At 36.8% G+C, this 23256-nt stretch overlaps 1 protein-coding gene across 4 annotated transcripts in view; it reads right to left on the minus strand.

Annotated features, from left to right (window-relative positions):
• The window catches only part of LOC128855476 (uncharacterized), a 93067-nt gene that overhangs the window by 69655 nt on the left and 156 nt on the right, over positions 1 to 23256 (minus strand). For 2 of the 4 annotated variants that reach the window (XR_008453724.1, XM_054090416.1), the window contains exon 2: positions 11176 to 12491. Coding sequence is in view for 1 of the 4 variants with exons in the window: in XM_054090416.1 (XP_053946391.1) it covers positions 11176 to 11725 (550 nt within the window). In the remaining 3 variants the exon portion in view is untranslated. Of the gene's footprint in view, positions 1 to 11175; positions 12492 to 22302; positions 22413 to 22480; positions 23228 to 23256 lie in introns of all 4 variants that reach the window. The other 2 variants (XR_008453725.1, XR_008453726.1) reach the window with 2 other exon arrangements.

The following is a 23256-nucleotide window of genomic DNA, read 5'->3' on the forward strand; positions in this document are numbered from 1 at the left end:
TGAGATGGAACTGCACCCAGAACGAGTCACAGTGTGGTGCGCAGTTTCATCAATGTGCATTGTCGGGCCATACTTCTTCGAAGAAAACGGTGTAACAGCGACTGTAAATGGGGGCCGTTATTTAAACATGTTGAAGGAGTTTTTTTATCCAGAACTGCGGCGAAGACGTATCCCTTTTAACAGCATTTGGTTCCAGCAAGATGGAGCAACTGCACATATAGCCAGACCGGTTATGGAGGAGCTCCAACGAAAATTTAGAAATAAATTGATATCCAGAAATTCCACTTTCCGCTGGCCCGCAAGGTCACCTGACCTCACTGCACCAGATTTTTTTTTATGGGGTTATCTCAAACAAGAGGTGTATAAAGCAAAACCAAGTAATTTGACTGAATTGAAGCAGTCCATCACAACAATAATTGAGGCGATCCCGACTTCAACCCTTCAGTGCGCAATGAACAATTTTCTCATCAGGTGTCGCATATGCGTGAATGAGCATGGAGGTTATTTACGTTCTATTATTTTCAAAACTAATTAGTTACATAAAATAAAATTGAATTATCTATACAATAAAAAAACAAAAAGTTAAATACATTGATTAGAAAAAAAGTTATTACGTTTTGTTTTTGTAGCACGATTCGTGCGCCACCCTGTACATACATACGACATATGCGTGTATTAAGGTATTCACCAGCTTATCGCACTTTCATACACGCCGCATTTACAATATTTAACGGCGAAAAGACTTAACCAAATTAACCAGGAAATATTTGAGTAAGGCTTTCTTACAATTTACATATACACATACATACATACACTCTTACCTGCAAAGAGTGCTAGTGAACATCGTCAACATGTAAGTAAGTAAATAATATAAATTATCTAAAGCGCCGTCATAACGTCAACCTTTCACTTGCTCTTAGGCATGGCTACAAATACCACAAGTTTACATGCATTAGGGTGGGTGATCAGCGGTTTTGCAGTAGTACCCATTAAAAAGAAGCGCTCTTTTGGCAGATTTGGAAATTACAAAGAATATATTTTTTCGCATATTCGAAAGTTTTCATTTTTTCGAAAATAAAAAATAACAAAAACAGACATTGTTAGTAATGCTAAAAATTGGTAAGGACTGCCAGCTAACCTCAGCCCTCAAGCATGCTGAACTCATCTTCATACAAGCAAATATGTATGATATACAAGGTGGCGCAAAATTAATCAGCTTATCGGCAGATTTATAATTTTTGCAAATGGCGTCGTACGTCCAAATCTTATTTGACACTTGTGAATTAGACAGCTGGAGGATGGTTCCATAAGTAGAAGTCCACGCAAGTAGGAAAAGTTACTGATCGCCATTCACTTGGGAGTGGGCAGGACGATTCTTCTACATATGGTTCAAGCAGTTCAGTCTCCCAGGATTAGCCCAAGTATCCCCTGGGTAGCTTCCGAACATCCGTTTGGTAGTGAGCCACCGTGAGAAGGCGAAGCATTCCAGGATAGCTGGTTGTGCGCTGGGTTTAGGACCCGCCACTGAAAAGATTAAAAAAGCCTCGGATGAGAACGCCTGCAAACGATCTAAGGACCACGATTTGAGGGCATGCACCTGGAATGTCCGGTCCCTTAATGGGGAAGGTACCTCTGCCCAGCTGGTTGATGCCCTCGTGAGAGTAAAGGCTGACATCACTGCCATTCAAGAGATGAGATTAGACAGCTGTAGTATCAAACTGACTAGCAATCTCGATAACCGCTTTCTCGATTTTGGCTGAGTTTAACAAAGCATAAGCGCCGTTTCTTACTCGTGCTAACCGACGCCACTTGGACACACCGATTCAAGTCAAGCCCTTCTTTCTAACGTAGAGGAGGCCTTCCTATTCAGTTGCTACCACCAGCTGGTACCGCAGCGAATACTTTCAGTGCGGGAGCGTTTGTATCCATTCGGACGACATGACCCAGCCAACGAAGCCGCTGGTTCTTTATTCGCTGCACCATGCCCACGTCGTCTTAAAGCTCATACAACTCGTTGTTCCATCGCCTATGATATTCGCCGTCACCAACGCACATAGGTCGAAAATCTTCCGCCGTATCTTTCTCTCCAATCTGCAGAATCAGTCGCCAAAACAAAGTCGGCTTGAAGAACAAAATAGCCCACCCTAGTGATATACCATATACTTACACTATACATATGCACACTTGTATATGTAGATGTATCATCACTTCTTTGAAATCACACGCACACTGACTTGAGTGTCAAATTAACTAAGCCTTTCTTTTGTTTTATACAAAATTTTCTTTACGACTTTTTTTGTAAAAACTTCTATTTGTGAAGACAAGATAAGCCCGTGTTTGGCCGGCGTCTGAAGAAGGAAGTGCGCACTTGGAATTTGTCACACGACGTTCAATGTGCCCGAAAATCAGTGCAAGCCATTGGTATACCTTACAGCGGATGTGCCCGGCTCACAAATAAGAGTATGAGTATTTGTGATCGTGCCCCCTCTAAGAGACATCATTACAGCGCCAGTTGATATTTTGGGTATCATAAGCATAATTCGAGACACATACACACACTTATACATACATGTACATATATATGTACTCGTATTTGTACGTTTGAATGCCCTGCAGGAAAGGCCTGAGCAAGTAAACAAAAAAATTTCAAACCCTGTTATATTTAGTATTTCGCCAAATTCTAAGAGAAGGACGGTGGTCGGCAGATGTAGAAGCAATAGCAGTGTTGAAGATGTTGGTGTTCTACTGATGAGAAACACAAGTGCTTCATACGTATGTGCATACATATATATTGTACATTTAGTATCCGAGGACAAAAATTTAAATCTTTGGAAATTTGAGCTTCCTTTTAAATTTCCGCATATAATTTTTACCAGAAAAAACACTCACCATCTCCTTAGGTACTAACGACTCAATAACAGCTGATATTTATTTACTTTTTGGAAATGAAAGCAAAATATGAATGGACAATGGCCTTTTCTAAAAATGAAATATACGAGTACTTAGCTTTTTCGTGAATTGAAAAGACTTATTGCAAGTTTTCAATATGAAATTTTCAGCCTTGTTCATAGCTCACTTCGCACAATGGCCCTCCAAAAGTAGTTAAAATAAAAATACAAATTAGTGGTCCTGCTCGAACTTCCTTTTGCCGTTACGTTGTTAATACAGTAGAAACTCGATTCTTGCACGTAATGAAAACCGGGTTCGGTGCAAGTTTTGAGGTTGTCACAAGTAATGAGGTCTTCTTTCCATACAAATGAAAATCGTTTTTTTTTACTGATAGCAATCCAAGTTTACTTGTTTTTATTATATTAATTAAATACACTTTTAAGCGATAACTTTCATTTGGAATTAAAGACATTTTCGATTTTGATTTGTTTGGCACACACCCCCTTGTTCAGTTCCACACTCTTTCTGAGCCTCTGCAGAGTTATAACATAGTTTAAGCAGGCATTGTTTTGCTCTGCCCAATCCAAGTTTATAGTGATTGCTGATATTACCCCTCCGATGTAATTTTATTCGTATTTAGCATCATGTCGTAAGTACCACCTTCACCGACTGATTCGTCGTCTTCTTTATAGTATTCTGCATTTAAACCCGTAGGTTCCGAGGTTCGGAGGTTTAATAATCTATTGCTCGATTTCAGATTGGCAGACTTGCAGACTCGCAGCCTCAACCAGCCGCTTTTTCACACAGTTTTTGAAACGATGACTGAATTGAAGTTGTAGTAAGAGCATGGCATGCACTACCTAAAAAGTAAATATATTGCATAAAAAGCATACATATTTACAGGTCAATATTTCGCACTGACTCATCGATAGTTTCTTTATGAGCAGCATTGTGACTTAAGGGGTTTCGGTGGTCTAGAGCTCGAAAATCTAATATTAAATGCACATGGAACAATTTTTTTAGCGAAACCATTGATTTCATTAAAATCAAAATGGAATCTGTTCCAAGCGGTAAGCAGAGCGATACAAACCCACGCAGCACAAGTTTGGGGGTATGCCTTATTCGATGAAGTAAATAAACTAACACAAGGCATCTTAAGTAAAAATGTGTTTTGGCTTAAGCATCTGAAGGACATGGGAATCGAGTTCGGTCTGAAGTTTGAAGAAAACATCACCGCTATAGACTGGCAAAGATCGCTGTGTGCAACTTCTTACTAAAATGGAAACAAAAGATCTCAACATGGCAAGGCAAAAGGCACAGTCAAGCGCGACGCGAATTTATAAACATTTAGAGTACTCAAAAGGGGAATCATATATTAAAGAAGATATGCGACTAGCCGACATTACGACAATTTTCAAAGCAAAATGTGGTTTACTGACGCTAAATGCAACTACGTATGGAAATGCTCAGAAAATATGCACCCTCTGTAATTTAAACGAGGAGGAAGATATGCAGCACTTCTTAGGAAGATGTCCGGTACTGAAGGAGATCAGAATAAGATACTTAAACGCAGCGAAGCTAAATGAAGCAGAAGTAATAGATATACTTAATGGCCACAATTGGAAAAGACTAACTTGCTCTATATACTCAGCCTTACGCTACAGAGGTTTTCTTCTTGCAGATTTAATTTTTGATTAATTTTTGAGCTGTGGCAGACAACATTGTTATTGCCACAAATTTATTATTTCTTTCTTTCTTTATCTATACTAATATTATAAAGAGGAAAACTTTGTTTGTTTGTAATGAATAGGCTCAAAAACTACTGGACCGATTTTAAAAATTCTTTCACCATTCGAAAGCTACATCATCCACGAGTAACATGGATTATATTTTATTTTGGAAATAGGGCTCGAGATATAGGTCAAAACGTGGACCCGGGTAACCTTCGGATGTGTATGTACAATATGGGTATCAAATGGAAGCTGTTGGTGAATGCTTTAGTTCAGAGTATTTCCATCCGCTCCGTGACTAGAGTCTCGAGATAGAGACCAAAACGTGGACCCTAGAATGTGTATGTATAATATGGATATCAAATGAAAGCTGTTGGTGAATGCTTTAGTTCAGAGTATTTCCATCCGCTCCGTGACTAGAGTCTCGAGATAGAGACCAAAACGTGGACCCTAGAATGTGTATGTATAATATGGATATCAAATGAAAACTGTTGATAAGTGCTTTAATACGGGGTAATTTTCATACCTATTGATGACTAGGATCTCGAAATATATGCCAAAACGTGGACCCGCCGTGTCTTTGAACCGAATTAAACCAAACTTACACACATTGTTAAGTAGGTATTGAAGATGATTTCCGTATAGTTTGAATACCTATTGGTAGATAGGGTCTCGAGATATAGGTCAAAACGTGGACCCGCTGTGTCTTTGCACCGAATTAAACCAAACTTACACACATTGTTAAGGAGGTATTGAAGATGATTTCCGCATAGTTTGAATACCTATTGGTAGATAGGGTCTCGAGATATAGGTCAAAACGTGGACCCGGGAAACCTTCGGACGTGTATGTACAATATGGGTATCAAATGAAAGCTGTTGGTGAATGCTTTAGTTCAGAGTATTTCCATCCGCTCCGTGACTGGGGTCTCGAGATATAGGTCAAAACGTGGGCCCGGGTAACCTTTGGTTGCGTATGTACAATATGTATATCAAATGAAAGCTGTTGATAAGTGCTTTAATACGGGGTAATTTTCATACCTATTGATGACTAGGGTCTGGAAATATATGCCAAAACGTGGACCCGCCGTGTCTTTGCACCGAATTAAACCAAACTTACGCACATTGTTAAGTAAGTATTGAAAATGGGTTTCGTAAAGTTTGGTTGTAATTCGGAGCACTGGCAACGGGTACAGAGTTCTTTTGAACCAGCCATAATGTCGCTTACTTTTTTAACGCATGGGGCGGAACTGAACTGTCAAATTGACAGTTTGAGTTACAATGTATCAATATTTCTTTCTGATTTGGATGCCATAAGGAAAAAACGTAAGTACAACATGTAAAAATTGTTTGTGAATTATTTTGGAGTGGATTTTGGAACAGTGAATAATTTCTTACGAAATTTGAGAATTTAATGTGAAATCCGAATGAAATTAAATATGTGTTCGTGGAAAAAAAATTTTTTTTCGTTTTTTTTTTTGAAAAATATAAATGGATAATGGTTAAAAAAGCTCCAATGCTTAATAAAACATATAAATTGAAACGAAAAATTCATGGATGATCAGGAAAAAAAACGATTGTTTATTCATATGCGTTGATTTGAAATTTAAAAACAATCTTCTTTTTTCCTGATTTTCAATTTATATTTTATATTTACTCAAAAACAAATAGAAAAACAAAAAATATTGTTTATGTCAAAGCGCTTGAATAAAGAATAAAGAAATAAATAATATGAAAATCATATATTTTCTGTTCTAAACCATATCTATTCTATTTTAGTGTGCCCAGCGAAGGGGGCCGGGTTTGCTAGTGTATTTATATATTCAAATGAATTATTGTATAAATTATTGAAATGTAAGATGCAAGATTTATAAATAAATAAAGAATTACTACTACTAATACTACTAAAGGTAATAGGAACCAAGCATGAATTTCATAGCTACAGCTTTATATTGGCTAGAAATTAGCCACTGATATTCCTACAGGGTGTGCGTATATGTAGTTTCAAGTGTTTTCATAACTGAGCACTGATTTTATTCTTTTCCCAGTCCTCTTCTGCTTGGCCATATATTCATATTCATGCCTGCGTCGGCTTCCCCGACTTCCTTGGCTTTGTTGGTGTATTGGGTTTTGTATTGCTTATTGAAATATAATGAGCTTCATTTGTGTGCCATAAAACAGCTGAGGTTTAATGCAATTTCGTTGTACACACAAAGCAATTCTTGCTCTACTGTTTTCGTGAACAAAACAACTTAAAGAAAAAGGTATCGAATTACCAAAAAACAAAATTATAATAACATTGGAGCAGCCAGGAAATCGCAGTGAACTCAAACATACCAAATATGAGTGTCAGCCGATCGATGCACAAGTGCAGCACGGCAATATGAGCTGCGGACACGACAGTGAATATACATGCATACATATAGTACATGTGTACGTGCATACAAGTACAATATGTACATACATATATACATATGTATGTGTGCATGTATGAAAAATGAGGTAATACAGTTCAGCGTAAGTCGATTACTACACAGCCAATCGCAACTGGACCATCGACGAGCTGGTGCGCACAAGTGGTGATGGAGATGGAGATGGACATGTGCATATGAATAACTGCTATCAGTCCACTTTTCTATTGGAGCAGCCACAAAAAATCGCCTAATACACCTGTTACACGAAGATGCAAAGACATCTCCGATGGCGTCTGAAAACGTCTTACCCCGCTGCCGTCACTTTTCACCACCAACTAGTCGACCTGTCGCTGCCGCCGCAAATACACGTGCATGCCTGCCACTCGGTTTTCCTGTCAAATTTAATTCGACGGTTTCGACGAGTTGTTGAAGTTCATGGGTCTTGTGTGGCATTAGCGTTGCAATCCCATCACGACTTCCATGTAAACGACAAAGCAATTATTCAAGCGCTTTTCCTGTGTGCATGTTGTTGTTTTTGTGGTTGTGGTCGTCGTCGTCGTCGCACAGTCGCATATTGAACAGAGTGTAATAAAAATAAAATTAATAAGAAAAAAATCGACAAAGTTGCGTTTGTTTGTTGCAACACATGTAGCAGCAACATAATTGAATAGAGGAATTGGATCCGCTCATTTACAGACACACAGACACCTTACGTGCGCCGCACAGTTGCTTTTTATGCTATTTATCATATTTACACAAGTAATGCATGTATTTAAAAAAATATACATGTATAATACATGGGTACATACAGACATTTTTGGCCCGAACTTTTCAATTTTGGACGTGAATTTAAGCTAACGACGAGAGCTTCCAGGTAGATTCCTAACATTAAATTTTCTATCGATTTATGGATATAACCTTTTAAAAATGATCCTCCAACTGAGGGAAAAAAGGCCAGCCCCGGGTGCCCAACCGAAAGTTTTAAAAAAGATGCCCAACGGAGGGTTAAAAATGTCGTTATTACAATCACGGTACGTTCGGATTGGTCTCAAAAGTTAGATACTCATTATTTTACACCAACTTGGCTCGAAAAAAGTGCATCAACGTTATTTGAGTAGCTCTCCTACGATATAGTAAATAAATGGGGTGAAAAGTCTAGCGCCTTTTTTCGTTAATACTAACCTTAAAAAGACAGCTGCTCAATTTTCATGATATTCTATTCATTAGTTCGTGAGTTATTGTGCTAAGACTGATGCTACTTTTGTTATTTTCAAAACAATGGATCAAAAAGAATTTCGCGCTTCAATTTCACACTGCGTCTTGATGAGAAAAAATACCGTTTAATCGAAGCAATGGATTGAAAAGTATTATGGAGGCTCGGCTCCATCATAAACAACAATAAAACGATGGTTTGCTGACTTCAAACGTGGCCGAAGGGACACCGATGAGGCACAAATGCACAAACGCAGTGAGAGTAGCGAAGTACACATAACAGAAGTGAAACTTTCAATGCAGACAAAGAAAGAGGGAGAGGCCCGAGAGAGAATGAGAGAGAGAGAGAATATATATATAAATAAATTCACAACATTTGCAGAGAATACAAATAGACAAAATTTACAAAAAACGGAGAAGGGTCGACCGGTGTAGGTAAACGCCGGACACAAACCGTGGCAACAACGCGCACTACTCCGAGCGTTTATCACCCTTACAAACGCAGCGATTCCAGGACAGCAGCAACGGAAATAAGCGTCAAAAAGTAGGCACCAAAAAAAACGCCAAAAAAATTGGGAAATATAACGCCAAACAGTAGGCTCCAAAAATATATTTCCTACAAGTTTGCACCAACAAACAAGCCCCAAAAAGTAGGCAGTATTATTTCTCACTGGAAAATAACAACCACAAGGAAAAACTCAGGAAAATAGCCTTAAGTGTATCTAAGACATATATAAGGTATAGCTCTGCCTCTCCTTTTCCTCTACGTTATATCTTTTTTCTCTCTCACTTGAGTAGAACCCAGAGAAAGCGAGCAAAGAAGTGGCGACTTATATATGTGTCGATGTAGGTAGGTAATATGGCAAGAGTACCCCAGGTACACTTCAAGTAGCACTTACGTGCCGTTTTGATACCATAATGTGGACCACTACCTGCAAAAAAATTTCGGGAAGAGAAAAACTGTCTACAGCCATCCAATGCTGTTGATGTAGTGGAGGAGAGAAAAGGGATCTAGGCTGGAGAATTCCTTCAAGCCATCCCTAAAGGGCACGCTAAGGAATCTCAAGCGCTTAGCCGCCAGAGCCGGACATTTGCAGAGAAAGTGTTCCACAGCCTCTTCCTCTGCAGGAATTCCAAGCTTCTCCGCATGAGTACCGATCACCCAGTGACCAGTGAACACCGCAATGAGTTTGGAAATTGAATGGCGGAGGATTCCCATCAGCTTAAGCGTTCTGTTTCTATCGTGTTGATGCCTTAGTGTTTTCGAAATAGCACACGATGAGACAGACCTCCATTTGTCTTGCGCTTTTTTTAGAAAGAAATTGTGTATTTTCCCTTTAACAACGGTCGAGAGGACACCGATGTCTGAGAAGGGGACAGCTGAAACCGGGTTTGCCGACCCCTTCCTGGCAAGCTCATCGGCAATTTCATTTCCCCTTTATATTCCTGTGCCCAGGAACCCAGATAAGGGAAGTGTACTCTTCACAAAATTTGTTGTTTGAAACCTTAAAGCATTAAAGATGAAGGATCTATAAATAATACACATTTTCAAGAAAAAGATATTTCAACTGAAAATCCAAGTAAAATAGTTCTTCGAGAACTACAATAATACATTCAAATATTATCAACTTGGCGTTGCTTTTATTGTTGTTGTTGTTGTAACAGCATAAATATTCCCCACAAATGTCAGGCGAATGCTTCTGGAGTGACAGTCCAACTGCCGTAATAGCTTATGCCTAATAGCCTAGACATACGGTGGCGTTAAGCGGGATTAATGACGTTCTTAATTCTCATAATTTAAGCGGATAAGGGGAATTTTTGATGGCAACATTGCCGAAAAATGACAGTTAATATCGATTGTAAAAGAGAAATAATGAATTTTTTAAAGAGAAGAACAAGAAATACTGCATGCAATGCAGTTTGAGAAATTGCAATTTAAGATTTTTTTCAATAAATAATTATTTCTTAGTATCAGGACAGCTAATATGCGTATTTGTTGTCTGCTGTCCATCTTTTGCTGACTAAACTATCCAATAAACAAATCCGCTGTTCACTAATCCACGTTACAACCGTCTGTCACACTACAATTTTATTCAGAATTAATTGCGTCGGTAATCTCGATTAATGGTGCCGCATTAAAATTTTCTGCAAAAAAACTCATTCGACATGAAATGTTTCTCTGAAATATAAACTTTTATAATTTATTTCTTATAACATCATTTTTAAATATTCACTTCAATTACAAAAGGCTGCGATTGCCAAAGTAACAACGAAAAATTAAACGAACAGAACGGATAATAAATTGAAGCACGTCTCTATCAGGATCACATCGTTGTTGTTGCATTTGCGTGCAATATTCTTATCTGGTTCCGAATCATTGACCATTGGAAAACAGCTAAAGTGTCTCATTATTAAAACTGGGTCCTTTATAACCCCCCTGTATTTCACATACATACATATGTATGTATACCAATGACAAAGCATTTTCTAGAACAACAGTTTCTCGGTTATATGAGCATTTATATTTGTATCCAATTCCCTTATTTATCTTCATTATTGTTGCTATGGGTAATGTTTTTATGATGGAACTCCCACAGCCCCCAGGCCGCGCCACCACTCTCATTCGTCACTAATGATCGAATATTTGTTTAAATTTAATCTAAAAAATCTTAGTTTTTCCTATTTCCTAATATTTATAGCACACTCTAGACTTTATAATCCGCATAAGCTGTTCAACTATGACCCAAATGCAAAGTTCAAAAAATAAAGCTAGTTAAAAGCTAGTTTAATATAAATGTGGATAATTATAATTACATTATTTTACAGGTTGCGTAACTTAACATTGTTCGACTACGATTTAAGACATGATTTCATATTCATATATAACATTATAATTACATACATACGCACATATAATCGCGCACCAAACTCACCTGCATTGGTTCTTGGGTCGGGCGCGCGCGCCTCCGATGGCACTGCAACATCTGGCATGCTGCCACTATCATCTATGTCGACGCCAGAGCCACCTTTTCCATCAATCAAATCCATCGAACTTATATCTGATAGATCGGTAAAATTATTGCGTGCGTACAGCATTGCGCTGCGATGATTTTGCTTGTGATTTGCATGCAAAACTGTTGTTGTAATTAATGTAGCTGCCGCCACATTGTCCATGCCAGCCGCGCGCGCCTTTACCAAATCGACGAAATTAGTGCAAACAAATACCAAAAGGAGGCCAAATAAACCGCTTCTACTGTTTGCCGCCAGAACACGAATCGCATACGAGAGAATAGCTCTTGTATTTGTATTTCGCCGACATTTCTCACGGTGAGTACTATAAGAGGGGATGCATCCTTTGCTTGTGTTTATGCGTGTTGTGGGTGCGAGCGTAAATGTTCGCCGTTGGCGCCCTTTGACGAGTGGGCGTTGTATTTGTTGTGCCGCAGCGATGCTCACAAAACGATCACAATTGTTTGTATACATATTTACACATACACTCACGGCTTGAGTTTTCGCAAAATTAGCTTAAGCACACTCAAGACACATTACAAATACGATTGCACAAAAAATGTATTTAAACACACACACTTATATGTACGTAATATATGTACGTATGTGTGGTTTGTAATTGACCTTTTTCATAAAGTAGCGTGACACTTCCAATTATCATTCGTTTAGCTCGCATTCGGTTAACAAATGCTGGGCGAACGGAGCAATTTGTAGATTTAATTGAATTTTATGTTGAAAGCAATTAAAAATGTGATAAATTGCGGTAAAAAAGTAAAACGCAAACACAATTTTAGCAGCAAAAAAACAAATGTAAGATATTTGTATCCGAAGTAAACGGACGTTGCAATGAATCGGCTAGTGCTTTCGCTTGCTTTTGGCGTATTTCGGTTGACACTTTTCTCTTTCACTAAACTTCATTTGCTAGTATTTCACTCCTTCTTTTAATTTCGTTATGAATACATCTATGAAATATTTTCCATTGAGTCTCAACTGAAACAACACACTTGCATATACATACATATTATATATAGCTAAACTCATTATCATTTATATATGTATGTGTGTGTGTGTGTACAAAAGACTTAAATGCTGGTACTTGTAGTGATCATTAACTGTCAGAGAATAATTGACACATAAATGTCGCGAATTGTTGGATTTTTGCTTGACACCACAACCGTGCAACAGCATAATAAAAATGTAAACAAAAACACCGTGGCGGCGTATAAGATCCGCAACGAATCTGCAAAAGAAAAACAAGAAAATATCGTGGAATTAGTAAGAATTTATTGAGATTAAAAAATAACAAGAACAACAAGTCACGAACTGACGTTGGGAAACATGAATACGAGTACAAACTGCGTGGGGTGCAATTGTGTGCAAAATACAAAACGGAACCAAAAATAAACAAAATCAAAACAAGTTACAGTAGTCTATGGATATTATCGTACGTTAAGGAAATGTCTCAACATATTTTGGGAAAAAACATAATGGCGGCTCAAATCTGAAGGAATCTAAATTTTTACACGTTTTATTTTAAAACAACGTGTTAACGCGTCTTTTGAAAAACCCCTTTATGAAAAAATGTCAATGAATTTAAGTTTAAAGGAAACATTTTTTGTTAAATTAAAAAAAATTCAAAATTCAAATTCCGCATCATCTGCAGAATATTCTGGCCAAACACCATCAGTAACGACGCGCTGTGGAGATTAACGAACGAGGAACCCATCCTTACGCAAATCAAACGCAGAAAGTGGCGATGGATAGGTCACACATTGAGAAAACCACCAGATAGCATCACGAGAATGGCACTGGATTGGAAGCCGCAAGGGAGCAGAGATCGCGGTCGACCAGAAAGCACTTGGAGAAGATCGATGCTGCGCGAACTAGCAGATGTCGACATCTCATGGGACGGTGCAAAAACAACAACACAGAACTGTTTAGATGAAGCGACAGGAAAGAACAAGTGCTATAATCGGTCCGAACCGAACTTTATAAACCCGTGCATTTTCAAAGCGTTCCTCCAGTCCGATTGAAGTAGCTTTAAAACATGCAATTCTTCTGCACGCTAAAACGCCTCTTCAGGCTGAAAGGGCAAGTTTTCAGGTATTAAACCCATTAATTCCTATATTAAAAGAGAGGTAAACTCACAAAATAAAAATACAAAAACTAAATAGTATTTGGAGGCCACTAAATAATTTTAATTTAGTTCAGAGATCACAATCTGCATTGTTGTCGTTAATAAATAATTGTGCAAATTCAACTGGACCAAACAAGAATTAAAAATTATTAATACAGGGTCCGGCACTCGAAGTGTAACCAATTAAAAAGGCCATAAATTTAGTTTGGAAAATTACCTTTGTTCAATTCAAAATAAAAAATATGTGCAAATATTATTTTAATTTACTTTTGCTCGATATAACCATCTTTTGACTTGACTATGGCTTTGAGACGGTCCAGAAACGAATCGCAAGCTGTTCGAATGTGACTTGCAGGTATTTTGACTCAATCGCGGAAAATGGCTTTTTTCAGCGCCTCGAGACTGGTGAATCTTTTAGTTCGGACCTTGCTCTCCAAAATGGTCCAAAGAGAGTTATGAAGTTCGGGACGTTGTTTTTTAGCCATTATTGGTTCACTCGAGCTTTGTGAGACGGTGCCGAGTCCTGTTGAAACGTCCATGGTCTGTCACCGAAATGTTTGTCAGCCCACGGCTTCAAAGCAACCGCCAGAATACTTTCTCAATAATATTTCGCATTTACCTTAACGCCAGGCTCGAGAAAAACGATTGGAGAGCGCCCATCTGCGGTTACAGCGGATTATCAGGAGGTTAGTAGCTAAGTGTAAATAGTGAAACAATTCCAAGGGAAAAAAATCTAAAGCACAAATTATTTACGCAAAGATGTGCCACTCTACAAAGTGGAAAATTTTGCGAAGGGATTTAGGTGTGAAGCCTTTCAAAATACAGCTGTTGGAAGAATTGAAATCGAACGACCTACCGCAACGCAGAACTTTTGGTGAATGGGCTCTTAGAAAGTTCGCCGAAGATCCATTTTTTTATCGAAAAATTGTGTTCAGCGACGAAGCTCATTTTTGGATCAATGGGTAAGTAAATAAGCAGAATTGTCGATTTTGGAGTGAAGATCAGCCAGAAGAATTGCAAGAGCTTCCAATGTATCCAGAAAAGGTTACAGTTTGGTGCGGTTTATGGGCTGGAGGTATCATTGGACCGTAATTCTTCAAAGATGCTGCGAATCGTAACGTAACTGTGAATGGTGAGCGCTTCCGTGAAATGATATCCAACTTTTTTTTGCCCAAAATGCAAGAGCTTGACTTGCATGACATGTGGTTTCATCAGCAAGACGTTGCCACGTGCCACACAGCACGCGTAACAATGGACTTGTTGAGATGCGAGTTCGGTGAACATTTTATTTCACGTTCGGGACCTGTTAATTGGCCACCCAGATCGTGCGATATAACGCCTTTAGATTACTTTTTGTAGGGCTATGTTAAAGCTCATGTCTATTCAGACAAGCCTGCTTCAATTAACGCATTGGAAGACAACATTAAAGCATTTATATGTGAGATACCGGCCGAAACATTGGAAAGAGTATGCCAAAATTGGACTAAGCGGATGGACCATTTGAAGCGCAGTCGCGGTCAACATTTGCATGAAATAATCTTCAAACATTAAATTATATGGAATGTGTTTTTTTAACCCTTTATTATGGCTTCTATTTCAACTTTAAATATTTACAATTTTTCTTTCTTTTTGGGTTTCAACATTTCATTTCATTTCATTTATTGCCCAAAATCATTTTAACATAGGAGTTTACAAAGTTATGATAAAATTAGATTATTTAGCATTATCCTAACATACATTTGTATTTATCTAGGAGCTTAAAACTTATTTTTCTTTTGATTATACAATAGGTTATCATTATTATTTGGAATGTCTTTGGCATAATTTTAAAACTTATTTATATTCTCCCAAAAAGGGCTTAAAAAGGAGATAACGTATAATTAACTTCTATAATTTATTTGGCTATAAATTGATCAATGTTATAAACTAAATTTTTATCGTTGAAGTTGTAAGTATTGTATCGCCTATGATAATATATTGCTTTACTATTTTTATGTAACATATTATTATTTTTTAGTATTTTTAAATATATTGGTGATAAATATTTTTCTGTTAGAGGTAATGATATTTCCCTTGCCTTTGACAGATATTTGTTTATCAGTTCATTTTCTATGAATGTCAGTTTATCAACAAATCTTACTGACGATTTCATTAAGAAAAAGTCTGTGCGTGATATTTTACATTTTTCATACAAACTTTTATTAGAAACTCTTTTCCGAAAAGTACCACTTCTGTAAGGTTGGCGATTAAGACCGCTACAAATTCTTAAAACATATCGTTCAAATCGTCTGAGTCTCTCCATTTGGCTCGAAGAAATGTTGAACCATATCGGATGAGCGTAAGATATGATTGGTCTAATTATTTGTTTGTAAATATTTATTTTAATACAGTTCGATAGTCCACCCTGCCTTCTTAATAAATAAATTAGCTAAAGAACATTTTTTTTTTGCTTTTGTCAAAATGAAATCTATATGTCTTACAAAGGTGAATTTGCTATTCAAAATCATGCCCAAGTATTTGATTTGTTCTTTGTATTTTATGTTGAATCCATTTATTTTAATTTGAGGCTCATATTTACGAGCATTTGGATATAAGTTTTTACGTATTCCTTTAACAATAGTTGTTTCGCTTTTATTGAAGTTTAGTTTTAGCTTCCATTTGTGAAAGTATGTATTTAATTCATTTAGGTATGAGTTAACGGCTTCATTAGCTTTGGTTATGCGTTGGTGAGATCCCAATATAATTATATCATCTGCGTATATGAGCACTTTAATATCGCTATTATTAATTTCTAAACTTAATGGTGGGTCAGGGAAATCAGCTAAGAAGATGTTATAGAGAATTGGCCCCAACAAAGAACCTTGTGGCACACCTGAGCTAACGTCTCTTGTCAAAGAATTAAATATACCTTCACTAACATAAAATGATCGCTCTTTTAAATAACTATACAACATTATGCAAAGATTTTTTTCGAAGTTGAACTTCCTGTACATTTTAAATAGGATTCCTTCCACCCAAGCAGTATCGAATGCTTTTTCCAAATCTAGACTGACTAATATCGTCGCCTGTCGTCTATTTAAATTACTACAAATAAAATCAGAGAGTAAAGTTAGTGCGTGGCATGTTGAATGATATGGCCGGAACCCAAATTGATAGTCTTTTAAGACATGTCGCTCTTCAATATGTTGTTTTATTTTTTTCAAGCAAAAAATCTTCCAATAATTTACTAATATTTGAAAGAAGAGATATTGGGCGGTAATTAACAAGAGAACTAAGGTCAGTGTTTGGTTTCGGAATGCATTTTATTTTTGCTGTTTTCCATTCCAGTATTTAGAAGCCAATACCACTATATACATTTATTTAAAAAAAATGAACTCGTTATTTAATTATATATTTATTCATAAAATTGTGACACCATTTACATATGCAGGTCAGTTAGTCGTTTGCGCTTAAGCCTCCTCGTCTCGGTTTCCTCTTTTAATGGAAGTTGTCGAATTTCCCTGTTAGAATGTTCTAGTAGTCGGTTTGTGTGTCTTAAGCTGTTGTTGCGTATTTCTTCATGGACTGTTTTTACTTTAAGTTCTCGATGGATATTATCATTTTATATATACCACTCTGCTTTTCATATTATACGGAGTATCTTATTTTGCGTTTGTTGTATAATTTTTATATTTGTACTGCTCGCAGTTCCCCAAAGCTCTGAACCATATTTCCATATTGGTGTTATAATTACTTTGTATATTAGTATCTTATTTTCTAGTGAGAGCGTTGAATTATTTCCCAAAAGCCAATGAAGTTGTTTAAACCGAGTCTTGATTTCGCGTCGTTTTTGTCCAATATGAAACTTCCAGTTAAGTTTATTGTCTATAATCATACTTAAGTATTTTGCTCTTGTGTCGTGTTGGATTTGTTTATTCTTTATGAATATTGGATTGTATTGTTTTTTTCTCTTGTTAGTGTATGTGACGTGGGCGGTTTTATCTTCATTTATTTTGATTCCCCATTTCTCGAACCATTGAGTGGTGTTGTCAAGTAGTTCCTGAAGTTTATAGGCAACCGTTCCTGGATCTTTGTCTGATGCTAGCAAGACAGTGTCGTCTGCAAAGGTTGCTATTAGAGAATTCTTAGTTGCCGGTGTAGGGATATCAGCTGTGTAAAGAAGGTAAATTTGCGGCCCAAGGACACTACCTTGCGGTACACCTGCTTCCATTGTTGATATATCTATCAGAATACTTATCTTCGAATTTTACATAAAATTGCCTTCCAGTTATATAACTTTTCATTAACTCGTAGTAGTCTGTTGGTAAATAAGTCAAGAGTTTTTGTAGAAGTCCTGCGTGCCATACTGTGTCAAAAGCTTGGGCTACGTCGAGATATACTGCTTCACACGTTCGTTTTTTATCGATGTCTTCAAAAATTTTGTTTGTAACTCTGTGAACTTGTTGGATGGTGGAATGTTTTTGCCTGAATCCGAATTGGTGGCAAGGTATTATTTTGTCCTTTTGTATAATGGGATCGATTCTGTCAAAAAGTAACTTTAAAAAAATTTTGATAATACTTAGTAGTAGTAGACTTATAGGTCTGTACGAAGTTACTTGAGTAGGAAGTTTGCATGGTTTTGATATTGCGATAATTAGAGCAATTTTCCATACTTTTGCGAAATATTTCAAGTTCAAGATTTGATTGAACAAGTTCTTTATATAGATAAGTCCCTTCTCTGGGAGTTCTCTTAAAATTTTTCCAGTTATTAGGTCGTATCCTGGCGACTTCTTAGGATCAGTTCTCTTAAATATGCATTGTTTTATTTCTTCTAATCTAACATTTTTTGGTTTGCATGGATCTTTTTTTGCGTGGGCGGGCGGGAAAAGGTTTACATTAGGCGTATTGTTCGTAAAAGTACTTTTGAAGTGTTTTGCGAGAACTTCAGCCTTGACAAGATTTGTTCTAGTCCAACTGCCATCAAATTTTCTGATTGGTGGTTTGTATAAAATTTTATTTTCGATTTTGTTTGTAGCTTTCCATAGTGAATAGTTTGTCGTTATACCGGGTCCAAGTTTTTCGATGCGTCTCTTAAGTTTCATATTTTTATGGTCGAATAGCATTTGCTTGATTTCCTTTGTAGCTGCGTTTAGCTTCCTTGTTATTTGCCAGCGTTTACGTAAGCGGTTTTTGATTTTGATTTTTTCTTGGATGTGTGCAGGTATATTGTAGCTCGAGGAACAGATAGTTTCTTCCGGAGTTGATTTCATAGTGGCGTTCATTATTGTGTGATTCAAATAGGATATCGCACTGTCGATTTCGTCAAAGGTCTTTAAGCTTATTTTATTGTTAAGATAATTGGAATATTGGAATGTTCTATCGATTTAAATAAAAATGTCAAGCATTTTTCTGAATTTTATGTGTGTTTTTGAAAAACTTTCCTACAGCTCTTAAAAAATCACCCTTTATAAGCATATCTACATACATATGCACATATAAAAAACCAAAAAAAAACATTGGTGGGATAAGAACGACGAAAGCTTACAACTTGAGCAGGAAATACCCATAAACACTGCATTGTACGATTCGATGGTATAAAATTGTAACAATTCATGTAATAACGACTTTGTCACAATAATGTGGCTTAGTAACGAATATAGCCAATACAATTAAATTTTATAAATTGTCTATATGCATGTACAATATTTGTAAAGGTGAACGTTTTTTTTTTTTGCAACTACAATATACATTCAATATTTAATGGTATTTTAATGAGGTCCACTTAGAAAACGAAATTCCACCATTTGAGTTTTCGATTTTTTATTGCATTGCGCACAACTTTCATGCTTCTTATTTTATTGGTAAACGTATTTTTTATTTTTTAAGGTGCCAAAGGTTAAATCCACAAATGCCGCTAAGCTCCGTGCGACGAACGAAAGTTTATACAATTCCGTAATGTTAAGTAAAACTTTCATTTTTATTTGCGTTTTCATCTTATGAATTGTGTTCATCTACATACTCGTACACATACACACACCACTTTGCTATTGTAGTACGTATGTACGTATATGAGTTGGTACAATAGTGGGTTTTAACCAGTTCTGCAACTTTCAAATAAATTCTTTGCTGTCCAATTTTCAAACAAAGCAATTATGAGGGCTAATGCGTACCCATTTTATTCTCATTTTGCTGCAATCTAAGTTATTTTGTACACAGAATAATAACTGCTTTAAGACGAACTCACATAATGATGTGTACATATGAATGCACATATGGAGGTACATACCATGGACGCTTGCAAAAAAACAGAAAAATTTAAATATAAAAACATTAAATTTTCAACAGTGCAAGATCGATTATTTTACTTCTGAGGCATCAAAATTGAAAAAATTGTTTATCCTGTTGCGAGTAATTATTACCGTAAATACTATAGTAGCCAACCCTTCGTATGCAAGAGTAAAATTTATAAAGGCTATACTATCCATTACTACCACGATATATTTGGATGGGGGCGTGGCAGCACCCACCACGCCAATTAGAAAGAGCAAGATCGCACCATCATAACGATGAATGTCCCAACCTCCTAGGGTACCTATAGAACCCCCTCGGAAGCGCTTAAAAATTAGGTTTTTTACAACAGTATTTGCATCTTGTACTGCAATATCGTTGAAGAGAAATGTATAAGGCAACTGTTAACCCAGCAAGCATTTAATTTTATTTTAAATTTTCAGTATTTATAAAAAAATATTTAGTTGCGCAACTAAGTTCCCGGAGTTTGTCAATAGATGCCGCCAGCAGTGTGTGCTAGTCGATTCTAACATAACCTTAAACCAAGCTTAGACATATGGTAAACAAACTGCCTAGACGCATTAGTCATATTGTTTTGGTATCATAAACTTTTGGTTTTGTGAAAATGTCTAATTTTGTGCCGAATAATCGTCATTTGCGGGAGGTGTTGACTTTCCTCTTTCATTCGAAAAAAACGAAAATCGGCGGCTGAAGCGCATCGAGAGCTACAAAAAGTTTATGGAGATGCTGCTTTAAGTGAAACAACGTGCCGAGATTGGTTTCATCGCTTCAAACACGGTGATTTTAATGTTGACAACCATCCGCGTGAAGGAAGGCCAAAAACCCTAGAAGACGCTGAATTGGAGGTATTGCTCAATGAGGATCCGTGTCAAACGCAAGAAGAGCTTGCTTCAGTATTAGAAGTTACCCGCCAATCCATTTCCAAGCGATTGCATGCTTTGGGAATCATTCAGAAACAGGGGACTTGGGTTCCTTATGAGTTAAAACCAAGCGATGTTGAACGTCGTTTTTTCGCCTGTGAACAACTGCTCCAGCGGCAAAAAAGGAAGGGTTTTCTTCATCGCATTGTGACGAATGATGAAAAATGGATTCATTACAGCAATCCAAAGAAAAGAAAGTCATGGGGACTGCCGGGTCATGCTTCTACGTCGTCACCTCGGCCGAATATTCACGCTGCGAAGTTATGCTATGTATTTGGTGGGACCAAGTTGGTGTTATTTATTATGAACTGTTAAAACCATCACTGGGGATCGGCATCGACTTCAATTGATGCGATTGCGCTGAGCACTGCCTGAGAAGCGGCCGCAATACGCGGAGCGGCATGACAAAGTGATTCTACAGCATGACAACGCTCGGCCGCACTATGCCAAAACTCGTTAAAACCTACCGACATACACTGAAATGGGAAATCCTACCCCACCCGCCATATTCTCCAAATATTGCGCCGCCCGATTAACACCTGTTCCGAACGGTGGCGCATGGTCTAGCTGACCAGCAGTTCCATTCATATGAAGACATCAAAAAATGGCTTGCTCCGTGGATAGCCTCAAAAGATGAACAGTTTTACCGCGACGGTACACGAGGCCTACCAGAAAGATGGGAAAAAGTAGTAGCCAGCGATGGGCAATACTTTCAATGATTCACTTGTAACCATTTTTTCAGAATAAAGTTGTATTTTCATAAAAAAAAAACAGCGAGAACTTAGTTGCGCGCCTAAGATATTTAAAATTAAAAAAGCGCCTTTTTATATTTTTTTTTTTTTTGTAGTATGATTTTTTACTGCAAATTTTCACTATTTATAAAAATATTTTTGTTTTTGTAACATGTATGTATATATGCACTTTATTCCAAATTTTCTCTTCTATTTAAATATTATATTAACGCGATTTTTTAGTCCAAATTTTCACAATTTTTTAAAATAGATAATAATTTAAAGAAGGCCGAAGGTTAATATAAGGTTCTATCGAACCTCATTGTTGGTTGGCTGTGTTTTTTCGGTTTCGCTTTATTCTTTTCTCACTATCGTTCCTTTGACACTGTCCCGTCCCGCACATTTATTTTGCACGGTATTACAAACATTTAGAAGAAGAACATTTATAATAATCAAATTTTAATAAAAATCGTAGTATTATTGAGTAAAAATTGCTTTAAATCAAATCTTCAATTAATAAAGAGCGTTTATGAGTGAATATTGTGTTTGTATTTAAGTGAAATAAGCCTCTGTACAAGGGCATTTTTCAAGCTTATGAAAAAATTCAGCATTTTCAACGTTAAACATTGCTATTAATTATTACTGGTAATTTATAAAAAAGTAATATAAATCAAAAGGCTGACATAGTGACTACATTTGTGTGTTAAAATGTTTAAATTCGATCCACCCACTCAGACATTGTAAACAAATTTATGGTGGTAGCAATGGAAAGCCAACCCTTGTTTTATTACATTTATTCGAATTCATTCACCTTGGCTCGAATCTTATAAAAAATACCAATTCACAGGTTCAATATTTGTTTACATCAGCTGATGGTCAACGCACGCACATCGTAGAGTTGACCTACATATACATGTAGTGCATATTAAGTCAACCTGCATTGTGGTGCTCAGCGAACGGCATTTTAAGGCTTACAGTTAAAGGCACTGCCTGGTATCCAAAAACCCAGTATATAATATTTGGCTTTCTGCCTACATATTTTCAATAGCACACATGATCCCTATGGCAAGACACGTGATAAGACACTGCAAATTAAAGCTCGTTAATTTGATTAACTTTTCATATTATAGTTTTTTTTGTTTCAGTCACTTACACTGTACAACATTTTATAATCATTTTGTATTATTATTTTCACTTTGCTATTAAATAAAACAACGCATTAGTAAACAAATCACTCGTTCACTTCGCTTCACGCTGACGCTCAGGTGTGCGTATTTCTCGTATTGTTTCCACTTTACCGCCAAAACAGAAATTCGCAAATCTACTCGTATTTGTAGGAATACACAACTCCTTTGCAATAATTTTTAGCTGTTTTATCACTAGTGCCATAATTATATTATTTTACAACAAAATTATTTAAATTTATTAACAAGTACACCGAACCAAAAATGGATCAACACTTGTTGGAACAAGTATTAGTAGTAGGGTACTAAAATGCTATAAAGGTAGATTGTTGTTGTTATAACAGCATAAACATGCCCAACATTTTTTTTTAGGAATACATCGCGAGTTACGTTCCAAGGCGAATCGATGCGAATGAATGCGCCAGGCACAGGTGTTGGCCGGATATACATAAATCCGCTTCGTTGCAGTAATGTGGAAATGACTGTCATGGTAACGCGCAAGGTACATTTAATAACAGTACTAGGAGCAAAGCCTTTTCTGTTTATTAGCTAGCTGTGCAAATACAAAATGCATGTACGCCTTCAGTGATACACTTTGTGTTTGGGCACCCTTTTTTTGTTTTTCATCAATACCGTTACTGGCCGGACTGTTGTGTTTACTTTTTTAGCCTGTTTATTTGCTTTTTGCGGCAAGTCCAAATTGAATTTAGCCAATTCTTTTCAAAAAAACACACATGAAATTATA

The sequence above is a fragment of the Anastrepha ludens genome, chromosome 2 (assembly GCF_028408465.1).
Source record: "Anastrepha ludens isolate Willacy chromosome 2, idAnaLude1.1, whole genome shotgun sequence".
In the NCBI taxonomy this organism is placed as follows: Eukaryota; Metazoa; Arthropoda; class Insecta; order Diptera; family Tephritidae; genus Anastrepha; species Anastrepha ludens.